Genomic DNA, 27,479 nt, shown 5'->3' with positions numbered 1-27,479 from the left:
ACTGTAGCCCTGAGCTGCCGGTCAGAAGAGACCTTTTCTTCTCTAGCCATGGACTGTAGCCCTGAGCTGCCAGGCAGAAGAGACCTTTCCTTCTCTAGCTTTCTTTTTGTCAGGGCTCACACTTGCAGCATCAGGAAAAGTAACTAAGATGTGCTTTAGCGAAGATACTGTTTGAAATAATGTTTTTTTATCTGACTTCTCTTACAGGTATTCAAGAAGGAACACAGTGTACCAAATGTAAAAATAACTGGGCACTGAAGTTTTCAATCATATTATTATACATTTTGTGTGCCTTGCTAACCATCACAGTAGCCATTTTGGGATATAAAGGTAAGTATGCACTCTTTCTGTTTCCTTTCCAAATAGCAAAGGGATTTGAAATTTAAATGCTAAAAACATCACCTTTGGAAGTAAGAAGTACAGTTAGCCCTTGTATCCATAGAGAGTTAATTTTAGGTCATTTGTCCCCTCAAAGGATCTCAAAATCTTTTAATGCTGTCTTCCCTTTAGTTCAGGGCTTCCATTGTTAGTATGTATACATCCTCCCATATATTTTATGTCACTGCGAAATGACTTATAATACCCAATATAGTATAAATGCTATGTAGATGGTTGCTATACCTCATTACATAGAGAATGATGCCAAAAATAATTTGTATATGTTCAATACGAATACATTTTCCCCAAGTATTTCCATTGTGAGGTTGGTTAAATCCAAGGACCTAAAACCTGGGAAGGACCGTTGAATTATATTTATGATACTCCTGTGTAAAACTCACTAACATGATGAATTCCATTTTTGTGTCCTGAGATATTAGCTATGGATGGGACAGTTTTGATTCACTTCATAATCATGACAGTCCTTTCTAGGTTAGGAAGATCTTTTTCTTTTTTCCATGTTGCTTTTTCCTGTTTTTTTCAGCCATTTCCTTTTCCTTGTTTTTCTTCTTCTTCTTCTTCTTTTTCCTTCTTTTTCATCTTCTTTGTCTCTAAGAGGCCCGGGGAAGTGCTGCTGACAGAGGAGAATAAGCAGCACACAGGCTATACAGGGATTGACTCATCCCCCAGGGATTGACCAACTGATGCACTTTTCTTCTTCTCTAAAGCATGTTTACTTCAGTAAAGAAAACAAAACAGTTACCCCATAGAAATTAAACTTATAAGCAACTTAATAAACTGTTAGGCCTACTATGTCTGATTAAGGTAGAGGAGATTTTCCTCCAAATCTTCCAGACCTACTAAACTAGGTCCCAACACACGCACATACCACACACCGCTGCTGCCATGATCCTTTCAGAGATCATGGGTAGAAGGAGTCATAACTAAGAAACACAAACTGCATAAACCTTTGTATGGAAGGCAAACATGGAAGCCTGGCCTGTCACAATAACATAAGACAGACATGGTATCTGATTGTAGCACAGAAGCAAGCGAGGGTCACACCTTCCAACCATTGTCTTAACGGTCTCCTCAACTGTGACAGACCTCAGAACTGACAGATTAACCCAGCAGAATTACTGCACCAACTGTCCTTGTTCTTAACTTGTGGTGCCAGTTTAGGAAAGATAAAGTCAGGGAGCGAGTTCCCTTCCCCTGGAAATCCCCAGCACCCTCACTGTGGCTTCTGAGAGGGCCCAGTTGAATTCAGTGCTTCTGAATTAGAATTGACTTAGGAATCAGTCCAAGTTTTCATGATCATACCTATTTTTTAATACAATTATGAATTCCCAGTAAGTGTCTGCCACTAGGTGTTGTGTTAGTCCCATCCCCTTTAGTGCTATAGCCCAGATGTAAACCATCACTTCTGGAGGTTTGATTTTATAAGGCAGTAACCACCATGCCATTCTTCAGATTAGTTGGGATGAGCAAAGATGTCAGTTTGGACTCAAGCTACAGTGTCTCCCTACTCACTTTTCCTTGATTGCTACCTGTATTTATTCATCTCTATGGAAAATAAAAGTTATCATACAGAGTATATTGATTGATGAGTTGGGGCGATGAGAATTTAGGAATTTGCCTGGTCACTTTATCCATTTATGATGAATTTATTTCATCATGAAGGAACAGAGGCTGCGGTTTAAAAGACTGCTGAATCACGAGGGCTGGAGCAGGGTCAGAACCTAACGGTGTGTTTTATGTCCCAGTCATTCAAACTGCCCCCTTTTTTCCTGGACCATGACTTTTCCTACTGTGCTGAAGATGATCAAAAACAGTCATTCACTAAGGAATGTCAGGGCTCAGTACAGAGCGATAGCTTGGGAATTAAAATTCACTGCCAGAAGAGAGAGCAGAGGAGGTTCGTGGGTACACTTTGTGAATTTTACCTCTGCTGGAAAGGACAAGATTTATGGCTTTGGAATTACACAGAAAGCCAAGAGTCCAGCTACCGTCTCACTCCATCTCTGCACCGCATTGGAATAGCTCTCGCATATCCATGCGCTTGATCGCTGATCTGTGGTCCCAGGACTGTGTTGTTCCTAAATGACTACTTTGCCGCTTATGTCTCTGATACATGTCTCACCAGAAGCCCCTGAGTGGAGCCTCCCACAGAGTTTGTTCCCACAATTAACTTTCTCCACTTTAGGTTCCATTAAATCATATCATTATGGCTAGTCTGTCTGGCTTATGTGGGTTAACACCAACTACAGGATTCTACTAAAGCTGCCTTTTATTTATGAAATCTCTCACTAGTACCTAAAACTCAGGGCTTCTTTATTAGACACCCAGGAAAGTTAGCTACATGAGTGGGTAGTTGGATGGATGGTCAGATGATGGTTAGGAACTGGTTTCTTTGAAGATAAAGAACAGACGCCAAGGAACCTCTGAGCCAGTGTCTTTGTAGGGGAGTGTTGTTCCTCAGAGCACTACCCAGAAACCTAGCATTCCAGGGTGAAGGGGAAAGAGATCTGGGGAGTAAGGTGACATTGCCACTCTTTTCCCTCCTTAAGTGCCTCCATTCCTCCGGCTTCTGCTGACTGAAGGATACAATATATACTTCTGGTCACCAAAGCCAGCCTTAAAGAACTCAAAGTTAACATTTTCCAGATGTACTTTCTCTTCATGTGCCTGACTCCTCTTTCTTGCTGATAAGATTCTGAAGACCCCAATGTTGTAGGAGGCAGAAAGATAAACCCCAGTACTCTCCTCACAGACCCCTCTTTGGTGTCTAGTAAAGCACTTCTCCATTCAATAAAGGAAGAAATATGCAGTAAAAGTAGTCCAGGGGTGTTTCCGGACACATGAAAGGAAACGAAACTCTCTTAGCAGGACTGGCAAAGGCTGTGTTTACACTGTTTTCCTCAAAATTGTTCTTCAGTTCTCCTTTTATGTTATTTTCATAGCTACGTGTTAGAATCTTTTGAAGACTCAGCTAGAGAATTTGCTGAGCAAACTGGAGGATGGCTTAGTCACTCAGACGTGGTCTGTATAGTGGCTAGGGCCGTGAAACATGTTGGTTATATTGCGGAAACGTGTTTTTGAACAGTTGCAACTTGGTACATCCTCTACCCTAGACTCTATATCATTAATCATAAGCTTACATGAAAGGCATCCTCCCCAAACCCCTCTCACTTTGGTTTTTCAAGACAGGGTTTCTCTGTGTAACAGCTCTTAAGAACACACTCTGTAGACCAGACTGACCTCGAACTCACAGAAGTCTGCCTGTCTCTGTCTCCCAAATGCTGGGATTAAATCATCTCTTAAATTCTTCAGTTAGTCATGTTCCTTCCAGAACATTCCCTTCTCATGAAATACTATCCCATTGCTCTGCCCAGCAGGCTCTTAAGATGCTTAGAATGACGAAAGGCACAAATCTGAGTCAGAAAGTCTCCAGTCCCTCAGGGTTCTTGACCTTGGTTTGTCTGATACATGACTGCTAAAGTTTGCCAGCATTGAGGACAACTGGGGGTGCGGTAATACCTCAAACCACACTGTAGAGCCCCTTAGAACTTGGGGTGCTGCCCTCCTGACTTTGTGTTGCTCAGTCATGAATCCTGAGGTAGTGTTAATGGTAGAAATTTCTTTGATAGGTTCCAAGGCTGTGTAGCTGCTGATCCTAGAATTCCTAGGAACTGTTGATGTTGATTTCTGTTCCTGCATTTTTCAACAACAGGTGGGCGCCCGTCCTCCAGGAGAGGCCATGGCCTGTCTCTTTATCTTTAATATTTATACTATGACAGATGCATAATAAACATCTGTTGATGATAATTAAAAATAGAATGAAGATTGCTTTCCTTTACGGATTTTCCTTAATTAGAGGAAATCAGACTAAAGGAAGAAATATTTAAAAAAAATCTGTGTGGAGTTGAAGAAGACATGGATTTTAGAGTTCCATCTCCTATCCTCTGAAGTCTCATTTCTTCTCTTACAAGCTGCGTGATTCTGGGTTATTCTCGAATATCTCTACAACTCAATTTCCTAGTCTGTGAAACAGGAGGGAGAGAAACTGACTACGGTACAGTACACATACACAACCAGGAGTTTCTTACTCATACCATAAAAACTGAGAGGCTGTTGTTACTGTCTTAGACTCAAGTAAGAGGCAAAGCTTGGTGTGCTGTGGTAGACCTCAGGAAGTGAGTGTTCCTGGGGTGTGAGCACTTGCAGACTGGTGTTACCTGAAAATTAGGATGAGGGGCCCCATGAACGCCCGGAATGTTGATGGCCCTTCTGTGCTGCCTCGTTTTTATTATACAATGATCTGTATAGACCTGGAATTTCTAGGATGAGAACGGAAGCTCAGCCATTATGCTTCTGGTTGAAAATTTGTGCTATAAATTAGGGGAAACCTGAAGAGATGGTGTGTGCTAGTGCAGTGCTGTCTCTGAATCCCTGTCAGCCTCTAGTTTCTGTGAACACGGGTTGCCAGCCTTGCAGTCTTACAGCTTGCAGCTTTATACCAGGGTGCTATTTTTAGACACACACACACACACACACACACACACAGACGGGGCTAGTTCTCGAACACTTGTGGGCAGCACACATCATTTCCTTTCCTTATTGAAAACCAAACTAACAGTTTCTTTCTCCTCCTCCTTCGTGAAAGTATTATTCCCTTTATCCTAAGTACACTTGAATTATCTGTCCCCAACAATTCTGTGTTTTTATAAACTAAAATGGAAGGGAAATTCGGGCGGGTGGGAAACGACCGCCTGTCAGCATATTTCAGATTTCTTTGGCTTCCAGGAAGGAGGCAGGGCTTGAGATCCTGTGTGGTTTGAGGACAGAATGAGGCATATGTTTTTATCTGACAGTCAGAACTGAGTCTAAGCTCAGTTACTACATTTTTTTTAATTTAGCTTTGATAAAATGTATTTTGTTCTACAAGATTTGGGGGGATTCAGTATCATGTATGCCTATCACACAACCCCAAACTCAAGATAGAACTGGACCTCTGTGTCCACATAGTAGTTTGGTTTTTTGTTTTTGTTTTTAAATTATATGGCTGGATATGTGCACATTTGTGCAGTTCTCTTGGAGACCAGAAGAGGGTGTCAGATCTCATGGAGCCGAAGTTAGAACAGTCAGTGCTATATGTCTTCACATGTAGAAAATAACAAACGCATTACAGTAGGGAATTCAGTGTATAACAGAGTACTCCTCCAAACCCTTTCCACAGCTTCAAAAAAAGATTACAGATATAAGATCTGTACGCCATAAGTTATATCACTTGGCTTTTTGCTAGCTATTTATCTAAAGAACAGCCTGTCTTAGAGTTTCTATTGCTGTGAAAAAACACCATGACCATGGCAACTCTTATAAGGAAAACATTTAATTGGGGTGGCCTACGGTTTCGGAGGTTCAGTTCATTATTACCATGGATGGACATCGTGGCATGCAAGTAGACATGATGCTGGACAAGGACCCGAGACTTAATACATCTTGATCCACAGGCAACCAAGAAGTGAACTGAAACACTGGGCATGGCTTAAGCATAGGAGACCTCAAGCCCACCTGCACAGTGACACACTTCTCCAATAAGGCCACACCTACTCCAACAAAGCCACACCTCCTAATAGTGCCACTCCCCATGAGCTTATGGGGGGCCAATTATATTCACGCTACCACACAGTCTCCTCCATATTTGATCTCAGCTTCTCATTTTAAATCTGCTTTCTTCTGTAATGAAATTAACTCATCTTAGAATTGAAAAACAAGCGCGAGCAGATAAGTCAACTAATCTGTTCTTTTCCCAAATCTTAGTTGTAGAGAAAATGGACAATGTCACAGGTGGCATGGAGACATCTCGCCAGACTTACAATGACAAGCTCACTGCAGTGGAAAGTGACCTGAAAAAATTAGGTAAACTACAGCAAGAGAGAGTCATTGAAAGGAGGGCTCCACTGTATGTCATCTGTATGAGTGATAACAATTTTTCAGAATGGTAATGCGTTTAGGGTTTTTATTGCTGCATGCTGTGTCTTTACTTGCCATTTAATTCTAATATTTTCATGAGGGGGGTTGGTTTTGATTTTTCGAGACAGGGTTTCTCTGTAGCTTTGGAGCCTGTCCTGGAGCTAGCTCTTGTAGACCAGGCTGGCTTCAAACTCACAGAGATTTGCCTGCCTCTGCCTTCTGAGTGCTGGGATTAAAGGTGTGTGCCACCACTGCCTGGCTGAATATTTCCATTTTTAAAGGTAAGGACGCCCACCTTGAAAATCTCATGCATCATATAAAATCTACATCCAATCCTGATGGAAAAGAGCCGTTAAGTAGCATCTACCAGAGATTCTCTGGTCAACTGCTCAGAAAATACTAATTTGAATTATTTTAAACTGTATAGGCACATTGTTGGGAATTAATTCTCTGTGTAGATCAGGTAGGCCTCAAACTCAGAGATTCTCCTGCCTCTACCTCCAGAATGCTGGGATTAAACTATGCCCACAGACTTAACTTTTTTAAAGCTTTTTATTTATGTGTGCTGGTGTGAAGGTATCAGATTTCCTGGAACTGGAAATAACAGACAGTTGTGAGATACCATGTGGATGCTGGGGATTGAACCCTGGTCCTCTGGATGATCAGCCAGTGCTCTTAACTGCTAAGCCATCTCTCCAGCCTCGTAACTTTTAATGTAAAAGATTCTAGACTTGTTGAAGGGAGCTGCGGGCTGCGTTCCTGACACCCAGCTCCCAGCCGCCTGGCTAGCTTATGCCCCAAAATAATTACACAGAAACCGTATTCTTTTATACACTGCTTGGCCCATTAGTTCTAGCCTCTTAATGGCTAATTCTCACATCTTGCCTAACCCATATTTAGTAATCTGTGTAGCACCAGTCTTACCGGGAAAGATTCAGCGTGTCTGACCTGGCGGCTTGCTTCATCGCATCTGCCCTGGAGAGGAGAGGCATGGCATCTGCCTCACTTCCTCCCAGCATTCTGTTCTGTTTACTCCACCCACCTATGTTCTAACCTATCAGGCCAAGCAGTTTCTTTATTAATTAACCAATGAAATCAACTCAAAACAGAAGACTCCCACATCAGAGCCTGTTTGGTCTATTGATGTTTATTTTCACTTATTAAAAAAAATGAATTTTGGTTTAAATGGTGTCTAAGATTCTATGAATATGATTCTGCTTTTGAAAATTGTCAGTAATTTCTAGCATCCAAGTTATTAAATACCTGCTGAGTATAAAGAATTTTGGTAAATCTGTAAGATTGTTTTCTTATAAGTACACCCTGCCTGCTATCCTAGAATCTGGTAAATCGCCCTCTGTCTTTGAAAAAAGTGTCCACCCAAGTTTGTAAGTCCTATGCTGAACCCCTTTGCTGATTCTAAAGCCCCATTTTAAGTAGATTCTCAGTAATATACAGCCTAACCTGCATGTACCACAGATTTTACATCTAAAAGACAGTACTACCATTTAAGTATATGGGATCTTTTTAAAAGATTATTTTTATTTTTGTTTGTTTGGTGGGAGGCACACACATGTCACAGCATGCATGTAGTGGTCAGAGAACCGATGACTTATGGGCATCTGCTCTCTTCCTCCACTATGTAGGCTCAGGGAACTAATTCAGGTTGTCAAATCTGCCAGTAAACGCCTTTATCCATTGAGCCATCTCTTTGGCTGATATCTGGGTCTCTGGCCTCAACTAAACATCTCTCTACCACCAGTCTAAGTAACAAACATCTCTTATTCCAGGGGACCAAACTGGGAAGAAAGCTATAAGCACCAACTCAGAACTTTCTACCTTCAGATCAGATATTCTGGATCTGCGTCAACAGCTTCAGGAGATCACAGAAAAAACAAGCAAGAACAAAGATACACTGGAGAAGTTACAGGCAAGTGGTGATTCATTGGAGGACAGGCAGAGTCAACTGAAAGAAACTCTGCAGAATAATTCTTTCCTCATCACCACTGTCAACAAAACCCTCCAGGCATATAATGGCTATGTCACAAATCTGCAACAAGATACCAGTGTGCTCCAGGGCAATCTGCAGAACCAAATGTATTCTCAGAGCATGGTTATCATGAACCTCAACAACCTGAACCTGACCCAAGTACAGCAGAGGAACCTTATCACTAATCTGCAGCGCTCTGTGGACGACACAAGCCAAGCCATCCAGCGAATTAAGAATGACTTCCAAAGTTTGCAGCAAGTTTTCCTTCAAGCCAAGAAGGACACAGATTGGCTAAAGGAGAAAGTGCAGAGCATGCAGACATTGGCTGCCAACAACTCTGTCCTGGCCAAAGCCAACAATGACACCCTGGAGGAGATGAATAGCCAGCTCAGCTCATTCACAAGTCAGATGGACAACATCACCACTATCTCACAGACCAATGAACAGAACCTGAAAGACCTTCAGGACTTACACAAGGATGCAGAGAACAGGACAACCATCAAGTTCAGCCAACTAGAGGAACGCTTTCAGGTCTTTGAGACAGATATTGTGAATATCATTAGCAATATTAGCTACACGGCCCATCACCTGCGGACGCTGACCAGCAACCTGAATGAAGTCAGGACCACTTGCACAGATACCTTAACTAAACACACTGATGACCTGACCTCCTTGAATAACACACTGGTCAATATCCGTTTAGATTCTGTTTCTCTCAGGACGCAGCAAGACATGATGAGGTCAAGGTTAGACACTGAAGTGGCCAACTTATCAGTGATTATGGAAGAGATGAAGCTGGTTGACTCAAAGCATGGTCAGCTCATCAAAAATTTTACAATTCTACAAGGTAAGTGTAAATTTGGGTTTGTGTCAGTTATCTTTTGCTGCAAAACAAATTATTCTAAACCTTGACAATTTAAAACAAATATATAATATGTAACAGGTTTTGTGGATTGGGAATTCAGAAGCAGCTTCGTAGACTGGTCCTGACTGGTCCTTTTATTTTGTGTGTGTGTGTGTGTGTGTGTGTGTGTGTGTGTGTGTGTGTGTGTGTGTTTGCACTTAAGGTGTTAGCTGAGGCGACAGTCATTTGAAGGCTTAGTAGGTGTGGGGCATCTACTTCTAACATGTCGTACATGGTCCTCGGCAGGAACCTCAGTTCATCACCAAGTGAATTTTCTTAGTGATGTCACAATAGGGAAGCTGCCTTTCTCTGAAGTGGTCCAGTGAAGAGAGGAAAATGAAAACCACTTTGTAACTTCACCTCAGAAGTCATACACTCTTAGCAGTAGTGCCTGTAATCCCAACACTAAAGAGACAAAGACAGGAGGAACAGGAGCGAAGGTCTGCATTCTTGTCCACATTAAGAGGGTGAAGCTAGCCTGTGTTACACAACACCTCCTTCTGCCATGTTCCATTCTTGATGTGTAAGTCAGCAGGAGGAGAGCTAAGCTCCATATCTGGAAGGGTGGTGTATATATGTGTGATTACGTAGTTTATTGTACTAAAGATTTTGGATTTTCTCAACATCTGAGCTATTTCAGTGCCTGTATATGTTGAGCTCCTGTGAAAACAAGATTAATTCATCCAGGTCTTCAGGCTACAACTAAGGTATTCCTATTTATACATTTCACCAGTAGAAGGGTAGAAAGATTATTGTTATGCCCAAATCCATGAAGTCCCCCAAAAACCAACAAGGAGACCCAGTCCCATATGTAAAAGCAAAGAGTCTTTGTTTTATGTAAGTTTGTAAACTCGATCTCTCCGCATGTCCAATGTATTGGAATAAACGAAGAGCCCAGAGCTCAGTTAGAGCTGGGTTTTTATAGTAGTAAAGGTAGGGGTGAGGGGTTTCTGAGGTCCAGGACCCCTGATTGACTGGCATTTGTCTAAGGGTGTCCTGGTGAGTGTGTGCTGGCAGGTGATCCTATCTACAGTGGTTGGAACTTGGAACATTATGCATTTCCTTTGGATGGTCTGTTATTGGGTGGTGCTCAGGTAATGATCCTTCCTGCTTCAGGGTAAACTACTGAGACTCAGGCCTCTATTAAACTTATCGATGGCCGAGTTCTACTCTAGCAGGTGATAATGTTTAGAAGTAAAGAACTTCCTTTGGGTTGTCTGTTTCTATTTAGCTTATCATGGCTGGTTCCTACAATTGTCACAGTAACTGTGAGTTCACAGAAAATGGAAAAGGTGTCACTACCATAGAAAATGAACTTTACTGTCATCCAGGCATCCATGCTGTAGAAGTAATGACTTGGATCCAGACTGATTTCCAACAATAACTGCCATCATAGGTTTTAATGCAAAAGTACTACTGGATGCTGTGCTCAGTTATCTAAGGCTTACAAAGAAGGCCAGATACTGGATGCTGTGCTCAGTTATCTAAGGCACACAAAGAAGACCAGGCAGATGCTTCCCCTTTGGTAACTTAACCTCAAGAGAATTTTAAAGCCTCCAAAGATGAGTGACAAGTAATCATATTCTTGACTTTTAGAATGGGTATAAAAGGTAGACTTAACACATTATATTTAGTTGGGTCTACTTTTAAGCCTGAGAAAAGTTTAAGAGAGGAATAGAGGAAGATAATTTGTGAGCTTTCAGGAAAGTCGCTATCACAATGAGTCCACTAAAAAAGAGGCAAGTGGCCTAATCTTATTTCCTTACACTGACAGATTAGTTAAACTTGTAGAATGGAAACAACATGTCCGGATTTTACCAAGGCATTGGGCATTGACACTGTTAAGAAAAATGTAGAAAAACAGGTGAATTGCAGCACATTTGGGTGGATACATTGATAGTAATCGTTTTCTGGTTAGATACCTGAGTAAGGTAAAGCCAAACACACAGAACATCTCCCAGTTTCTGTTAGCCAGAGTCTTGGTGCAATGCAGTGGGCCATCTGTTTGGGGCCTTCCCATGCTGCCAGCTCCCTAAGGACTTGTGACTTTATCAGAAACTGTTTTGGGAAGATGTAGATTTCCATGTCACCTCAGGCTCTTGGCACTATTTGTTGTCTTGAACATAAGAGTTGTCATCTGAGGAATACCCTCAGCTCCTGGAAGGTGACATGTTCTTGGCCAGGCAGCCATGTCATAATAGCTCAGTTTCTGCAAAGTCGGCAAGAAGCCTGTCTCTGTCTAGTCTGCCAAGATGGAGCCTTTAATGTCATGACCTATTAATGAAGTGACTTTCTGTCATGTTTGCCATGTGTTATTGGTTTGAAGCAAGTCCCATAAGTCATACTAAAGAGAAAGTGACACCTAGGGCATGTGTCTTAGGATTTCCGTTGCTATAAAGAAACACCATGACTACAACAACTCTTATAAGGAAAAACATTTAATTGAGGTGGCAGCATAGAGTTCAGAGGTCCAGTCTATTATCCTGGTAGGCGCATGGTGGCATGCAGACAGATTTGGTGGTGGAGAAGTAGCTAAGAGTTCAACATATTGCAGGCAACAGGAAGTGATCTCAGTATTACACTGAGCGAAGCTTAAGCATATATGAGACCTCAAAACCTTCCTCCACAGTGACGCCCTTCCCTCAGAAGGCCACACCTCCAAATAGTGCCTCTCCCCATGAACTTATGGGGCCAATTGCATTCAAACTACCACAGTATCCATCGCTGGTGGTCACCTTAAGGAGCATCTGCCACATTTGTTGAATGATTAACTATAAAAAGCACCTGTTTGTGACAGGTGAGAGAGGGCAGGACCCTTTTCAACAATTCTGTTAGTAACACAAAACTTCCACAGTATGTAAAGATGATAGAACCACGCAGAACCTGAGCCTGGGAACAGCACCATGTCGGCACCAATGGAACAGAGCCTTTTAGATCTGCTAAGATCCTGCTCTCTGGTAGACAAGACCCAACAGATCCCCACTCTTTTGTGGGGGACAGGATCTAACTATATAGCTCAGGCAAGTCTGAAAGTCTAACCCTCCTCTGTCAGCATAGCTAACTGTATTCAGTTGCCCTCCAGAACAGCAGTCCCAAGCAGGTACTAAGATAACAAGAGACTGAGAAAGCACCCTGATTCTGGATGCACATGCTTCCTTCTACACATGCCCACTTCATCCCATCCGCTTCCTCTTTCCATAAACATGGAGAAGCTGCTAAGTTGGTTTATGGTTTATGTGAGTTCTGCCTCTGTGAGTTCAAAATATTTTGATAATTTCCAAGAAAGTCTGTTAACACGCCTTTAATGAGGTCATGTGCTAATTGGTCAGCCACCTGAAGCACCCTCAACAAGATGCAGAAACTGAAGTGATACATGTCTATAATCCCAGCATTCAGGAGGCCAAGGTAGTTAGGACTGAATGTTCAAGGCCATCTTAGGCTACATGGAAGACCCCGTATTAAAAAATAAAATAGGGCTGGAGAGATGGCTCAGTGGTTAAGAGCATTGCCTGCTCTTCCAAAGGTCCTGAGTTCAATTCCCAGCAACCACATGGTGGCTCACAACCATCTGTAATGAGGTTTGGTGCCCTCTTCTGGCCTACAGGCATACACACAGATAGAACATTGTATACATAATAAAGAAATAGATAGATAAATAAATAAATAAATATTAAAAAATATAAAATAACATGATAAAAGGGAAAAAGTAGGTAGTCATATATTGGCCTTTGGCAATAACAGTTATCAACCAAAACTCTTGTTAAGGAGCCTCTTTTCCTTTGATTACAAATAACATGAAGATTTTTATACCAGGTTCCATACACAGAGGGCATTGCTTGCAGACTGCCGTACTGGAAGTTTCTGCTCTCCCCAGAGCTGTTCCTCTCCAGGCTAGGCCCTGCCCGTAGCATTTGTACCTTCTACATAATCTGATGTTTTCCCCTCAGCCCTCCTGAGATAGTAAAGTTTCATGAGTATGAAATGAGACAGCATTTGAGTACCAAATTGTTTCTCCGGGAACTTTCCCCTCATCTGTGTGCACCTTTCAGTCTTTGAGGACTCAGTTGAGGTAGGAGCAAGTATGGAGTGAGGTGCCTAGCTTGGGTTAGAAATAGCACCTGTGTGATGGTGGATTCAATTCCTAGGGAAGATTTCCCCTGTGCTATTCCTACAGCCAACACATTTCAGTGGCAACAAAACAGTGTTGTGTGCATAAAGAGAGGTCTCACAGCACACAGGGTTAATGTGGCATTGAGTCCATAAGTCCTTCCTGCTGGCTTCTGGAGCCTTACCTGAAGGTGAATCACACTCGGGTACTGGTCATGCTGCTGAGCCTTCAAATAAATGGTCCATATTCATAGTTGTATCTCCTTAAGGTGGGAAACATTAGTGTTCTCCTTTTGCAGGAGAGGGGTCTAAAACATAGAAAGCCCAAATAACGGTTCCAACTTCAAACAGCTGGCAAGTGATAGCAGTGCCAGTTCCCAGGCTCAGGCTTCCCCAAACGGTAGCCTGGTACCTATGCTGACTTCAGAGAGCAACACATTTGGCAAGGTTGAAAAGATGAAGAATTTACTTCCAGCAGTTGATTTTTGGATAAGGAGTTGACCCTTGAACTAAGCTCTGCAGGGTAAGTAGCAAGGCTGGAAGATCCAGAAACAATGCCACGTTCAGGGCAGATGGAATATGAGGCCTTAGGTTCTCACAGGGCCTTCCTATTCTCTCCCTCATGCTACACTAACCCTAGCCAGAATGTGTCTTCGGCATCCTTGAGGGAAGCTGGAAGTTTATGAAGCAGATGTTGTCACTTGGTGAAAAACCGTGGGTTAAATATACCCTTCTCTGTGAACAAGAAGTTAGCATGAACTAGAAGTCAACTCTCAAGTTCAGGATGATTCTTCAGAAAGATTGTCAAATAGTATCTATTGCTTTTTTATTATTTATTATTATATTATTATCATATACTTTTATTATTATTTTATTTTTGGGATTGTCATTGTGGTTGTTTTGTTTTGAGACAGGGCTTTGCTACATAGCCCTGGCTGTATTGGAACTCACTGTATAGACCAAGCTGACCTTTAACTCACAGAGACCTGCGTGCAAGTGCTGGGATTAAAGACATGTGCCACCATGCCAAACTATCTGTTTTCTTTCGTTTTTAATTTTCACATGTTTTTTTTCACCTTGGTAAAACTAAGTCAACAGTTGCTTATTACACACTGCTATAGTTTAGATCCAGAATGTTCCCCAGTGGCCTGTGTTTTGAAGGCTTAGTCCTCGCTGTTTTGGGGAAGTGGTAGAAAACTAAGTCAACAGTTGCTTATTACACACTGCTATAGTTTAGATCCAGAATGTTCCCCAGTGGCCTGTGTTTTGAAGGCTTAGTCCTCGCTGTTTTGGGGAAGTGGTAGAATGTTGAAGAGGTAGGGCCTGGCAGGAAGTATTTGGCCCCTGACCTTAAAGGGATTTTGTTGTGAGATGCCAGTTTCTTTTTTAATCTCAGCCATAAAGTAAATCGTTTACTCCATAGGTTTCCCAACTTCAATGTGCTACCAGCCAAAGGCCCAAAAGCAAGATATCCATCCAGTTAGTCATGGACCAAACCCTCCAAAACCAAAAGCTAAAATAAAATATTTCTTCTTTTTAAGTTGATGATCTCAAGCATTTTGCTATAGTAACAGAAAGTTAACACATAGGTGATTAATAAATTCAGTTAATTCCAATCAAAGTAGTTTTTTTATAAGAAGAAAGCTGCATTATTGTATCTTTATTATTTCTACCTAGTCTATCTTCTAGTCTTCTACTAGGGTTCTTTGTTGTTGTTGTGACAGAATCTTATACTGTGTCCCAGGATAAACTGGAAATAATGTGTAGCCTACCACTGCCTCAAATTTGTGGCAGTCCTGCTTTCGACCCCCAAGCACTGTGTCACCCTGGGTTCTTAACATCATGTCTCCAAGAATATGGATGACAGACAAAACTTAGGCCTTGTCTCTACTTCATATCACATAGAAGTTTTGTTGGAAGTCATGTTTAAAACTGGCTCTAGCAGGATCCAGGAGCAGATGGCACTTCTCAAAGTCTGCAATTGATATGCCAAAGCAGAAAGGGGACAGTGATAAAAAAAAAATCTAACGTCCAAGGATTCAGTATCTTAAAGCCCCTAAGTCTTTGATGTCTGGGAGCCACAAGGTGACAGAGCAAATGAAGCATTGCTCAGACCCTGCTGTTAGTTGTCTGCATGCACTTGGAGAGGTTGTGATAGCTTTGCCTGTATCCTGGCAATTCAACATCTCAAGTCAGAGAACCCACTCAGCCTTGAAATTGCACTCTGCGCTGCCATCCATGTGCCTCCACACAATACAACACTCTTGACTCGACATTCAAGTTTCTGAATCCATACTCATAAATATTTCCCTTTTTGTTTTGTTTTTTAGTTAGTTTACTTGTTTGTTTTTCATTTTTTGATTTTCGAGACAGGATTTCTCTGTAGCTTTGGAGCCTGTCCTGGAACTAGCTCTTGTAGACCAGGCTGACCTCGACCTCACAGAGATCCGCCTGCCTCTGCCTCCTGAGTGCTGGGATTAAAAGTGTGCTCCACCACCATCCGGCTCTACTTTCTCATTTTATGTGTGTGTGTGAGGGGGGGAGTAGGAACAGGTAACATTTAGTTTTTGTTTATTTATATGTATATATGTGTGCCTGCATACAGGTACAAACGTGCCACAGCTTCCACGGGAAGTCAGGAATCTGTTCCTGCTCTCCATCCTGTTGAGGAGGGTTCCCTTTTCCTCTGTGGTTGTGTCGTGACTGACTAGTGTGACTGTTAGCCTCTGGGTGATGTGCTTGCCTCTCTGCCACTGACGTCACTGCACGAAAGCTGTGACTACACGTTCACGCCACTGCAGCTGCCTTTGAACATGGTTTTCAGAGGTCAAACTCAGGTTGTCAGGCTTGCACAGCTGGCCGTTTATAGCCATGTCCCCAGCTCCTTGTTTTATTTTATTTTTATTTCAGCAGCTATAGAGGCTGACACTGACACCAGCATCTCAGAGAAAAACATCTCCTGGGCCAATGCTAGTCTTTTAAATTAGCTTTGGCTCTTTTTATCAATTTTTTAATCAACAAGCAAAGTAAACATCTAGCTTGTCTAGTCATCAAAGTTTATCATATGACTCCTCTTACCAATGGGGCACACATCTTGTAACTCAGCATCTTGGGGAGTGCCTGCTCCTAGGCAGTTTTTGCAAAGTGAAGGCAGCTGTGATTGAGAACATCACTATTCTGTGCCTGCCAGTTTGTGCATAATCACAGATACTAAGCTTAATTTTGCTGTAAAACTGTGTGTTGTGGATAAGTGCAGTGCTTTACAAGAAAAGACTTGGTTTTATACTAACCTAGTTGGGAATCCATTGATAGTGAGATTTTTATTAAAGGCAAAAACTTGCACCACATACCCATATCCACTCCTTTCCTTTGTGTGATTTAGAAACTAGCATCTCTTGGTGTTATGTGCTGGCTCTGGAACCCATGTCTGATGCCCTCTTGGAGGGAAAAAAGTCAGTGTCTGTCTATGTGTGTATTAGTTGAGGACATTCAGCCATGTCCAGTTGGGGAATTGGGGTCATTTAGACTCTATAAACATCCTACCCAGAAATAATAAGCAATAAAAAGCTGCTACCCCATATGAGTGAGATCTTAGATTTAGGTATGAGCTGTGTGCCCTTGGAGCTGGGGAAGACTCAGAAGAAGTCTAACTGAGCTGAGAGATGAGGCTGAAGAGCCGCACCATCCTTGCAGATAAACTCATTTCCTGAAGCTTACAGTAGAGTATCAAACCCTAGAGTGAGGAGTTGAGAAACTAATCACTGGATCAAAGTTTAGAAAAGAAGGATAATAAAGTGTTACTAAAGTGAGTAGATTTTCTAACAGATCTTCATTTTGTGGATTTCCTGAGGTTTAACATATATTATGAAGGAAACACATGGTTGAGAAGTTATATATTATGTGCCTGTTAAATTAGAACTTTACAATAATACACCCAATCCAGGGAACTCTCTGGCACCTTCCCCAGTATAAGTCTCTATGATGCCATTTTGCCCAGACAGGCACTAACTTACTTTAAGGAGATACAGATGGAAGTAAAAGGCCTTTCTAGTCATCCCTCAGTGGCATGGGTTGGATAATGTGCTCAGAGACGAAAACTCAGATTGCAGAAGGGATCAGTGGACCCACTCTTAAATGTCAGACTTAGAAAAGCAGGTCTCTACAGCCATTCCATGGATGGACCCAGGATCCACCTAACACATAGGCTGGGAAGTCTTACTTCTTGGAATGAGGTAACACAAGGCAGGTCACCATTACCCAGAAGTCTCTTACTTCTGATGTCTCCTAACACAGAATGATGATGTTAGAATTCTGTGATTTGGCAGTAAGGCAAGTGCATTTGGTAAAAGTCCTAAGTAAAGCTGCCAGATAAAGTGAGGTCTAGATGGGCTTAGGAAACCAAAGACCAAATTCATAGAAAAAAAGAGAGAAATGCATGCCTTTTCTGTTAGTGACAAGTATGTTAGTGCCAGTATCATCGTGGATCTTATCAGTGAACACCATTAGTTACATCATAAATGCTGTGAACAGAAAGGCTTATTAATTAAAAACAAAAATAAACCAGTACATCATTGTATTGCTTTGCATGGACTTAAACCAGCCGGAACAACAGATTTTTGTCCTCATCGCTATGCAGTCAAGGTCTTGGTGAGGTTGGTTTCTTCCAAGGCCTCTCTCCTTAGACTGCAGATGGCCATCTCCTCCTTGTGTGTTCACCTGGTTATCTCTGTGTCTTAATCTTTTTGTTTTTGTAGGCATGTATGTAGTGTGTGTGTAGTGTATTCACATGTATGCACAGCTATGCACACATATGGAGGCCAGAGGAAGATGTTGGGTGAACTGATTCTTACTCTGTCTTACTCCTTGAAGCTAACAATACATTATAAATAGTAAGCACTCCTTAATGCCTATGTTTATGTGTTAAATTTTTTATTGTAGGCTATATAAGCAAATATACCCTCACAACAGACTTCATATATTCGTTTTTATGTTTTAGGTCCTCCTGGTCCCAGGGGTCCAAAAGGCGACAGAGGATCTCAAGGACCACCTGGACCAACTGGCAACAAGGGACAGAAAGGAGAGAAGGGAGAACCTGGTCCTCCTGGCCCTGCGGGTGAGAGAGGCCCAATTGGACCAGTAGGCCCCCCTGGAGAGCGTGGCAGCAAAGGATCCAAAGGCTCACAGGGCTCCAAAGGATCCCGTGGATCCCCAGGGAAGCCTGGCCCTCAAGGGCCTAATGGAGACCCAGGTCCACCAGGTCCACCAGGCAAGGATGGACTCCCTGGACCCCAGGGCCCTCCTGGCTTCCAAGGACTGCAGGGTACTGTGGGCGAGCCTGGTGTACCTGGACCTCGGGGACTACCAGGCTTGCCAGGGGTGCCAGGCATACCTGGGCCCAAAGGGCCACCTGGCCCCCCAGGCCCCTTAGGAGCAATGGAACCCTTGGCTCTGCAGAACGTGCCAACTCCAGCATCAGAGACCAATGGTAAGTCCGAATGGCCCCTTTCAGCCAGTGTTGGGGAAGAAACAGGGCGGTGTGTATGCTTGGCTAAACTAACCTTCATGTGTCCCCTAGTTACACTTAGCATCAGGGGCCCTGTGTGTCCCCTTTGATTCCTCACTGCTGTCACTCAGGTCCCGAGTCTATGCCCAGATATTATCAGGTCTCTAGTCACTTAGGTAAGCCAGGCCCTGAGAAGACACATGCACCCCAAACACTTCCTTCCAGACATCCTGCACTGGTTACTCTCGGACCGTCTTCCCCCCTAGAAACAGACTGTCCACCAGTTAACTCTCCCAGTGTGCAGACAATGTTTCTTTGGCAATGCCCACACTCAGGTTTTACTTAAGAAGGTGTTGTGGTGCCTTTGCATCCCTTTAAGTCTTTTGCAAAACTCTGTATTAGTTAGGAACTGAGCCTTGTGGGTTGCCACGCTGACCCAGGACTTGAACTTTGGATCTGAACACTTGTATGCACTAGTTTGTAGGCTGTAGCTGATCCAAGACTGGCAATATCAGAGCCGATACCACTTTCTTCATTTTGCCATTATAAAGTCTGATCCTGGTGCAGAAAAAAAACAAAAGCCCAGTCAAACCTTTACAGGTTGTAGTATAGTTTTTACTACTGTGTCCTCTACAGTTTACAGGTTCCGCCCAGGGATGCCAGGCTTCCATTGGCATGACACTGTCCCTTTGGTATCTTAAAACACAGCTGAGGAAATGAAGAGTGCTTTCTGTGTTTTTTAAATCAATTATGTAAAAACTTTGCATTTCTAGGCTGCCCCCCTCACTGGAAGAACTTCACAAATAAATGCTACTATTTTTCGATGGAAAAAGAAATTTTTGAGGATGCTAAGCTTTTCTGTGAAGACAAGTCGTCACATCTTGCTTTCATAAACTCAAGGGAGGAACAGGTATGTTAGCTGCACACTTGGTTGGAGAATATTATAATTTAGAGATCAGTTATACCTGGAAATTGCATGCATCCTAGGGAGTCAAAGAGATCAAAATCCATGCCTCATAAACAAGGAAGGCTGCAGTTTGCAGGCGTGACTGGGACTAGAGCATAGGCACTGTCAGGATGCTTAAGCCTATGGATATATAGCGCCTCCTGGTGGCGTTCTGGAGAATTTCAGTATAGTAGAAAAGTGAAGGGAGAGTTGCCATTACACACACACACACACACACACACACACACACACACAGGAGAAAGAGGGGAGGGAGAGAGAGAGAAAGAGAGAGAGAGAGAGAGAGAGAGAGAGAGAGAGAGAGAGAGAGAGAGAGAGAGAGAGAGAGAGCGCGCGCGCTGGCTTGTGGTGAGGGCCACAAACCAGATTTGTTGATTCAGAAATTGGTAAAGGCCTGTGTGTGACAATGATAGTGGCCCTTTATTAAGCCCCTATTGTGTGCAAGCCCCCCTTTTAAACCTCATAACAACCCTGCAATATAAACCTTATAATTGCCATCCTCTCCCCCTTGGTTTTTTAAAACAAAGCCTTGCTATGTTATCCTAGCTGGTCTGGAATTTGTAGTATAAGCCAAGCTGGCCTACAACCTATGACTGTCTCCCTGAATCCATTCCTCAAGGATGGGAATATAGGCGTGTACACTGCTTCTTCTCACAAGGCAAAAGGCAAAAGAAGAGCTAAGACTTGACTGACAACCATCTCCATCAGACACAACCCTGAAATCTGGGTTTTTTTAGTAACTGAGGAAGCATAAGAAAATCAGCAGTTGGACCAGGGCCCAAACAACTGCTCAGCAACTTGTCTTTGATACATCAGTTTTGGTAGAAGCTCATGGATGGGTGGTTGCTGGGAAACAGGACACTCAGCAGTCATCCTTAGAAACTCTAAGAACATTACTATCACTTGTTAAACTTGACCCAGAAGGTCAAAGCCCCTGAAAACAGTGCCCACAAAATAAACATAATACAAAATGTACTGCAAGGGCTATTAAAAACTCTGAGAACTGCCTTTTGTCAATTTTACCAAAAAAACAAGACTTTCTTTGTGTGGGCTAACAATAAACAAACCTTCCTGACTTCTATTTCAGCAATGGATAAAAAAACAGACAGTGGGGAGAGATAGCCACTGGATCGGCCTCACAGACTCGGAGAACGAAAACGAGTGGAAATGGCTAGATGGGACGCCTGTTGACTACAAGTGAGTTCTCAAAATTTCTAGACTGTGTTCACTCTTTCCTGATTTCCTACAACTTCTCCCTTAATGACCTTTTATCCTATCCCATCCTCTCAAGGGCCTATGTTGCTGGTACTAGTTTCTATTCCCAATAGGGAAGCCTGGTGGACAGTCACTATGCTGTCAAGTAGGGCCCTTCTGACAAAGTGTCATCTTTGGGTATTAAGAGAAAGGATAATGAAGCCCAAAGCCTTTCCGAATGTCAGTGTTCACCCAAACATATTTATGAGTACTGGGAAGTCCCAGCCTTGATTAGGCTTCTGACCTCCTCCAAGGCTGTAGATCTCCTAATCATAGGAAATCCAAGTGCACCGCACAGAGGATCTGATAATGTTCACCCTTGACAGGTTAAAAGCTGACTAAACTATACCAACTCAAATTTTACCTCTTTTCTCAAAACATGCTTGCTTCTTCTGGAGAAAAAGTAGAGGACCTATTAACGGGAATCTCTGTGGGGCCTTCAGTTTGCTGGAGACAAACAAGTCAGGCAAATAGCAGCACATCACAGGAAGCTACTGTGCCATGGGGGAGGAGTCCAGTTTGAGGTAGTCTCTATGCACTGAGGTAAGACTAGAGGTAGCTGAAGAGTTGCACAGGGACTGAGATGATGGACAGAGAGGCCACATAGTCTCAAATATGTATAGGAACAGCCAGGTCTGAGCAGGGCCGTACTACATATGTGATCCACACTGGCCTGGAACTTAAAATGTTCTGCCTTCAGCACTGAAGTGCTAGCTCAGACCTGTATCACTGTACCTTACAGTTCTATACTTTTAATCTCCCCACGTGAAGAACATGAGAGAAAGTAGGTAAAATCAAAGGCCATCTCCAAAAGAGGTAAAATGTGGACAAATTCCTAAGTGGACCATCTGAGGATTTTAGGTCTGCCCCAAAGCTGAGTAGGTACACCTGTGTTTGTCTGCCAGCCTTCTCTCTGCCTGCTCTCTTGTGCCTGCCTCTGGGAGACAGTGGCACTCAGGGAAGCACCCAGTGTGGTAGGGATGCTGTATACAAGACTCCACACAGCTGTGCGTGTTGATGTGTAAACTTGGTGCTGTGATTGCTTGGAGGAAGACTGGGAGGCAGAGGTTTGTAAGGAAAAAGGCAAAGCTCTTTCTTTGGCAGTCAAGAAAGTCAGGATATCTTTTTTAATGAGGTGAGAGATGCTCCCCACTTTTCTCACTGCCATAAATGCGAAGAAACATTTAGTTTGACTACGAAATTCAAACTTAAACTTTATTGGTTCATGTGGGATTGACTGAGCTGGAATATTGCTAAGTGCTCCATCTTTCAAAGGTGACCCTTTGCTCCTTTGCCTGGGATCTAGAAAGAACTTTGTGAATGGGGAGGAAAGCACTAGTATTGGTTCCTGGTTCCTGAGAGGTATGACATCACAACCACAGTCACCCTGGAGCCTCTAGGAATGAGAGGGCTCCTGTACTCTCGCCACTACAAAGTCTCTGTGTCTCCTTTTCTACCCATAGGAATATATGTATACATGGAAAACTCCCCAGAATCAAATTCTAAAAGTAAGGATAAATTAAGCAGACATTTTATGAGATTTCAGTGACCAAAGGGTAACTTAGTTTGACATAATAATAGTCATAAACACTGCATAAACTAGAGAAAGGGCTGGTCCCATCCAGAGGGGAGATACAGGATAAGCACTGGGTTCAGGCCTGCCTGGACCTGACACCCTATGAGTTACCTCAGTCACATAAAATCTTCATGTCCCCGTGTATAAAATGAATTTGACAAAGGGACTATATTAATACCGCTTAAATGTGATTTCCTAACACATACACGGGCGGGGGGGGGGGGATTTAATATAAAGCTTGTCACCTGGGAAGAACTAGAGAAATACTGGCTGTGGGTATTGGTGTTATTTCTGTTGTTGACACAGTCGTGATTGTTATCATAGTAAAATGCTACTGTGTTGGGGAATATTATGCCTAGAATTTGTACATTGTGCAGGATCTTAGTTAGAGATCCACACACAGCATCTTACAAGAATATTCCCTGTCATGGCTTAGGAATGGAAGCAGGCTTGTCAGGCAGTGGTGGCGCACACCTTTAATCCCAGCACTGGAGAGGCAGAGGCAGGTGGATCTCTGTGAGTTCTAGCCAGCCTGGTCTACAGAGTGAGTTCCAGGCTAGCCAGGGCTGTTACACAGAAAAGTCCTGTCCCAGGGGAAAAGAAAAAGCAATGGAAAGAGCCTTCAGCATATCAGGGTCTCCCAACCGTATATAAATGCTTTCTCAGATACTTGAATTAGCCTTTGCCCTCCTCTTCTTGCATCATGAGGCCTTCAAGCATGGAACCATTCTCCCCACTCCCCTCCTCCTCCCGCTAGCAGTGGTTTCTAGATCCACAGTCATTGGAGACCACTGTGAACCGTTACTATGAACAACTGTACACCAACAAACCAAAAGCTGAAGAATGGACTCGTGTCAAGAAACAAACAAGTCACTAAGGCTTAAGAAGAAATGGGTAGGCTGAGCAGGCTCTAACAAATGGGGTTCACATGGCCATCAAAGTCTCCTAGCAGAAACAACCCAGGACCAGGGGCTTCATGGCTGAGTTCTACCAAAATTACAGGAAGGACTGCCACCACTCATCTTAAACATCTCTAGTACCAGAAGCTAGTGGCTCTGGTACCATCCCAGGCCTTGCCTGGCGTGGGAATTAGTACACAACTTTCCTTTTACCCTTTTTCTCCAAAGCAGATGCATATGCCCTTTTGAAATTATTTAAGTGCTTTTGTTGTTTTGTTTTGAGACAGTGTCTCTCGATATAGTTCTGGCTGTCCCATGGGATTTTAGCTTTTCCAGAGATGCCCTGGGACCCCAGGTGCTCATTCTATAGGACTGTCTCCCACTTATTCTGGACACCACAGAGTTTGTGCTGCCTTTAGTCACAAGGAAATCCTTGATAACTCTATAAAGAATTCTGAGGATCTGAGGAACCCAGTTGAGAAAGGCTCCCTTTCTGTTTAATTAGTAAGTTCTCAGCCCTTCTTACCTATATGACTTTAAATGGTGTAAAAGAAAACAAAAGAGAATTGAATTAAGCAAGTCCTCTAGTCCAAATAAACCATACACATGGGTTTATTTGGGTGTAGATGCATGCATGTATGTGTGTACACATACAGTTTTTACAATTAACTGAAAAATCAAGACTATCAAATACATCATTATACAATTGGGAATCAGAGATATCAAATCATATAAATAAAATCAGAATTGTTCCCTTTCATCATTACTGGTAGACTTGAATAAAATGTATATTAAAGAGAACAGCCACCAATTCTGATGACCTGAATTTGTTTCTGTGACCCACATGGTGGAAGGAGAGAACTGGTTATCTCAAGTTGTTCTCTCAGTTTCACATACACTATAGCACATGTGTGTGCTCTCTAGTGTATCTCTCAGTATCGTGTGTGTGTGTGTGTGTGTGTGTGTGTGATAAATGAAATGAAAAGTTCTTTCCCAAAAGAAGTAGAGAAATGCTTGAGTAATTTTCAGTAATATTAAATTACTGTTTTCTGAAGCTGTCAGCCAAGTCCAGCTGAGCCACAGCCACAGCCAATTGTTTGTGGTTGTGGTTTCTGTAAATGTGCATCAATATGCTCTCACTTTCTCTTCCCAACCCTTAGACATATCAGAGACAAGACACACCAATGTCCACAGTCCCTGTGTAGTCTCACAAGAGCTATGTGCATATACGTTTGTGTGAGATATCCCAAGAGTACATATTATCCCTGCTCAACTATAGATCCATGCCCAGAAATCCACATTGCTGGACAAAGCTAAAAGCCATTCATCCCACTATGTCAAAGGACTCATCCCCTCTGCAGTAATATGAGGCTCACTGGGTTGATGTCTTTACGGCCAAGCTACACTTCACATTCCTCTGCAAACAGCTAAATGAAAGTGTGCTCTGCTTTCTAAATGATGCCTGTTCATTCCGCAACAAATGGTATGCTTCGGGTTTATGCTTTTGCAATCCTCTGGTGTTCTTAAGCAAACAAAACCTCTGCATACTGTGTCGATAACACCCCTTTTCTGTTTTGTTAAAAGAAACTGGAAAGCTGGACAGCCAGACAACTGGGGCAATGGCCACGGGCCAGGAGAAGACTGTGCTGGGCTGATTTATGCTGGGCAGTGGAATGACTTCCAGTGTGATGAAATCAATAACTTCATCTGTGAGAAGGAAAGGGAGGCAGGTAAGCAGCCTCATGGCTTACGATGGAGCTAAAGGGCTCTGGTCTTGTAAAAGGGGAGAGGTGGCAAGAAAGTCTCTAAATACATGCTCTCGGGTCTGAGTTTCCAACCTACTTCTGCTGCCTTAGCAGCAGGATTATCAACCTCCATGGAGAAACAGTGACTCACCAGTTTATAATATTGCCAATTAATTATTATTAATTATTCGTTTGGCTCCAATGTGATGTTTTTGGGGAATGTAGACATCCACATCCTACCAATTCAACCAGTTATTCTACAGTACTTAACTGAATTCAACCAGTTAATCTACAGTACCTAACTGAATTGAACCAGTTAATCTACAGTACTTAACTGAACATTTAGTATAGGTCATTCTTTGTGCTAGGACAGTGGATGGCTATGGTCTGCATGTCTTCAACATGCTTATGTCAAAGAATTCTGTGGCAATTCGCCTTGGCTTCATAAGATGCTATCTAAAACTTCATTTACTACATGACCCTCTTGAGAGCAGGGTGGCAGATGAAGGATGGGAAAGGAATGCTAAGAATGTGGGTAGCAATTTTTGGACCTTATGACACAACTTTGAAAATATACTAAGGGGACTATAGGACATGCACAGGACCCTGGTTTGATTTGCACACCCACATGGTGGCTCACAGCCATCTGTAACTCCAGTTCCGCTGGATCTGATGCCCTCTTCTGGCTTTGGCAGGCACCAGGCCTGTGGTGCAAAGACATACATGCTGGCAAAGCACTCATATTCAATTATAAAAATAAAATTAAAAAGAAAGAAATATGCTAAGGTCAACTGAAGTTTACTTTCATCAGTAATCTTCATAAATTTGTGCATTAGGGTTCAATAAAGCTAATTTTGTTAATTAGGGGTAAAAAGAAACCTAATTAGACTTTGTTCCCATTATTTCTGGAAGTACTGGGATTCAAATTACTCATATACACATTCAAGATAGGTACTGAGTACTTTTGATGTTTTAAATAGTGTGAGTGCTAGGGATAGCAATCAAATAAGGAACACACTGTTTGCTTAGCTGCAGGGAGAAGCACAGATTGCTAAACATGGGATTACAGTTGACGATAACAACCAGACACTGTATGTTTATCTTGTTTGCTCATGAGGGAGTTGAGTAGGGAACAGTACTCCCTAGACTTGGCCCTTCAAATGAAATATAACTTTTACTTAATCTGAAGAAAAACTTCCCAATATTCTTCTTTGAATGATGTCTTTCCTAAAGACTCCTCCTGTTTTAAGTGATAAAAAAATGTATTCCTCAAACCAAATTAACACCTATCATTATTTTTCTCTTATAGTACCGTCATCCACATTATAACACAGTGTGATGTAACAGCAGGAACATGTTTTCAGAAGCCTCCAAAAGGTGAAGGAGACTCCTTTCTAATTCCATCACTTTCTCACCAGATTGGATGGAGAAAACACTGAAACCAGTTATTGAAAACAAATGGACACACTACTGCACTATGACCCAAGGACTAGGGAGCTAAAATGCTCCCCCAAGTTGATACATTGATTTCCAGTGTGCAAATGGACCGAATCACATAGATTTTTCTCAGCCATTAACCATACATTTTATGGAAATTATATATTCCTGAATGTGGAATGCTCCAATCAGAAAAAGACTATCATGGTTGTTGAGTTCCAGGCTCTGTGTAAACCGTGCATTTCTGAAATCCCAAAGGTAGGAAGAATATGCAGACGTACAGATATATAGGCCACCTTTTAGTAATGATATGAAATATACTTAAAGAGCTTTTAAAACATTGTATTTTTGTACAGAATATTTCCCTCTTACAATCATTTTCCTTTTTTAATTTTACCTATATAATACATAAAGCCAAAGAATACAATAATGGTACTAATAAAATCTCATGGAGTTTCTCTTTAGATTTCATCTGTCGCCTCCTACACTTCCTGGTCATCCTACAGGGGCTATACTGCCCGATACCTCCTCTCTCTTCCTATCCCGTCCAGCCTTACATCCAGATCCCCCCAGCCCCTGTCTCCCTCCCTCCCTCCCTCCCTTCTTTGGCGGCATAGCACCTCCCAGCTCAGCCTGCTCGGGCGCTGGGACCGAACCCGAATCGGGAGGGCAAAGGGGAGGGCGGTAGCTCCTTTGTCTCCATAGCCTGCCTGCAGCAAGCAGGGTAGGCCCTTTGTTTGCGAGCTACA

The 27,479-nt window shown here is 42.6% G+C and overlaps 1 protein-coding gene across 1 annotated transcript in view; it reads left to right on the top strand.

Annotated features, from left to right (window-relative positions):
* Colec12 (collectin subfamily member 12) overlaps nt 1–27,194 on the top strand; it is a 195,858-nt gene extending 168,664 nt beyond the window's left edge. Inside the window, exons 3-10 of the mRNA XM_075969338.1 lie at nt 208–330; nt 6,202–6,300; nt 8,142–9,188; nt 18,349–18,837; nt 19,629–19,765; nt 20,907–21,016; nt 25,133–25,278; nt 26,603–27,194. Of these exons, the coding sequence (XP_075825453.1) occupies nt 208–330; nt 6,202–6,300; nt 8,142–9,188; nt 18,349–18,837; nt 19,629–19,765; nt 20,907–21,016; nt 25,133–25,278; nt 26,603–26,622 (2,171 nt within the window). The 3' untranslated portion in view covers nt 26,623–27,194. The remainder of the gene's footprint in view (nt 1–207; nt 331–6,201; nt 6,301–8,141; nt 9,189–18,348; nt 18,838–19,628; nt 19,766–20,906; nt 21,017–25,132; nt 25,279–26,602) is intronic.
* The last annotated feature ends 285 nt before the right edge of the window (nt 27,195–27,479 follow it).

This window comes from Microtus pennsylvanicus, chromosome 4 (genome assembly GCF_037038515.1).
Source record: "Microtus pennsylvanicus isolate mMicPen1 chromosome 4, mMicPen1.hap1, whole genome shotgun sequence".
Lineage (NCBI taxonomy): Eukaryota > Metazoa > Chordata > Mammalia > Rodentia > Cricetidae > Microtus > Microtus pennsylvanicus.
The sequence above is the reverse complement of the archived record's forward strand: the minus strand, read 5'-3'. Positions and strand labels throughout refer to the sequence as shown.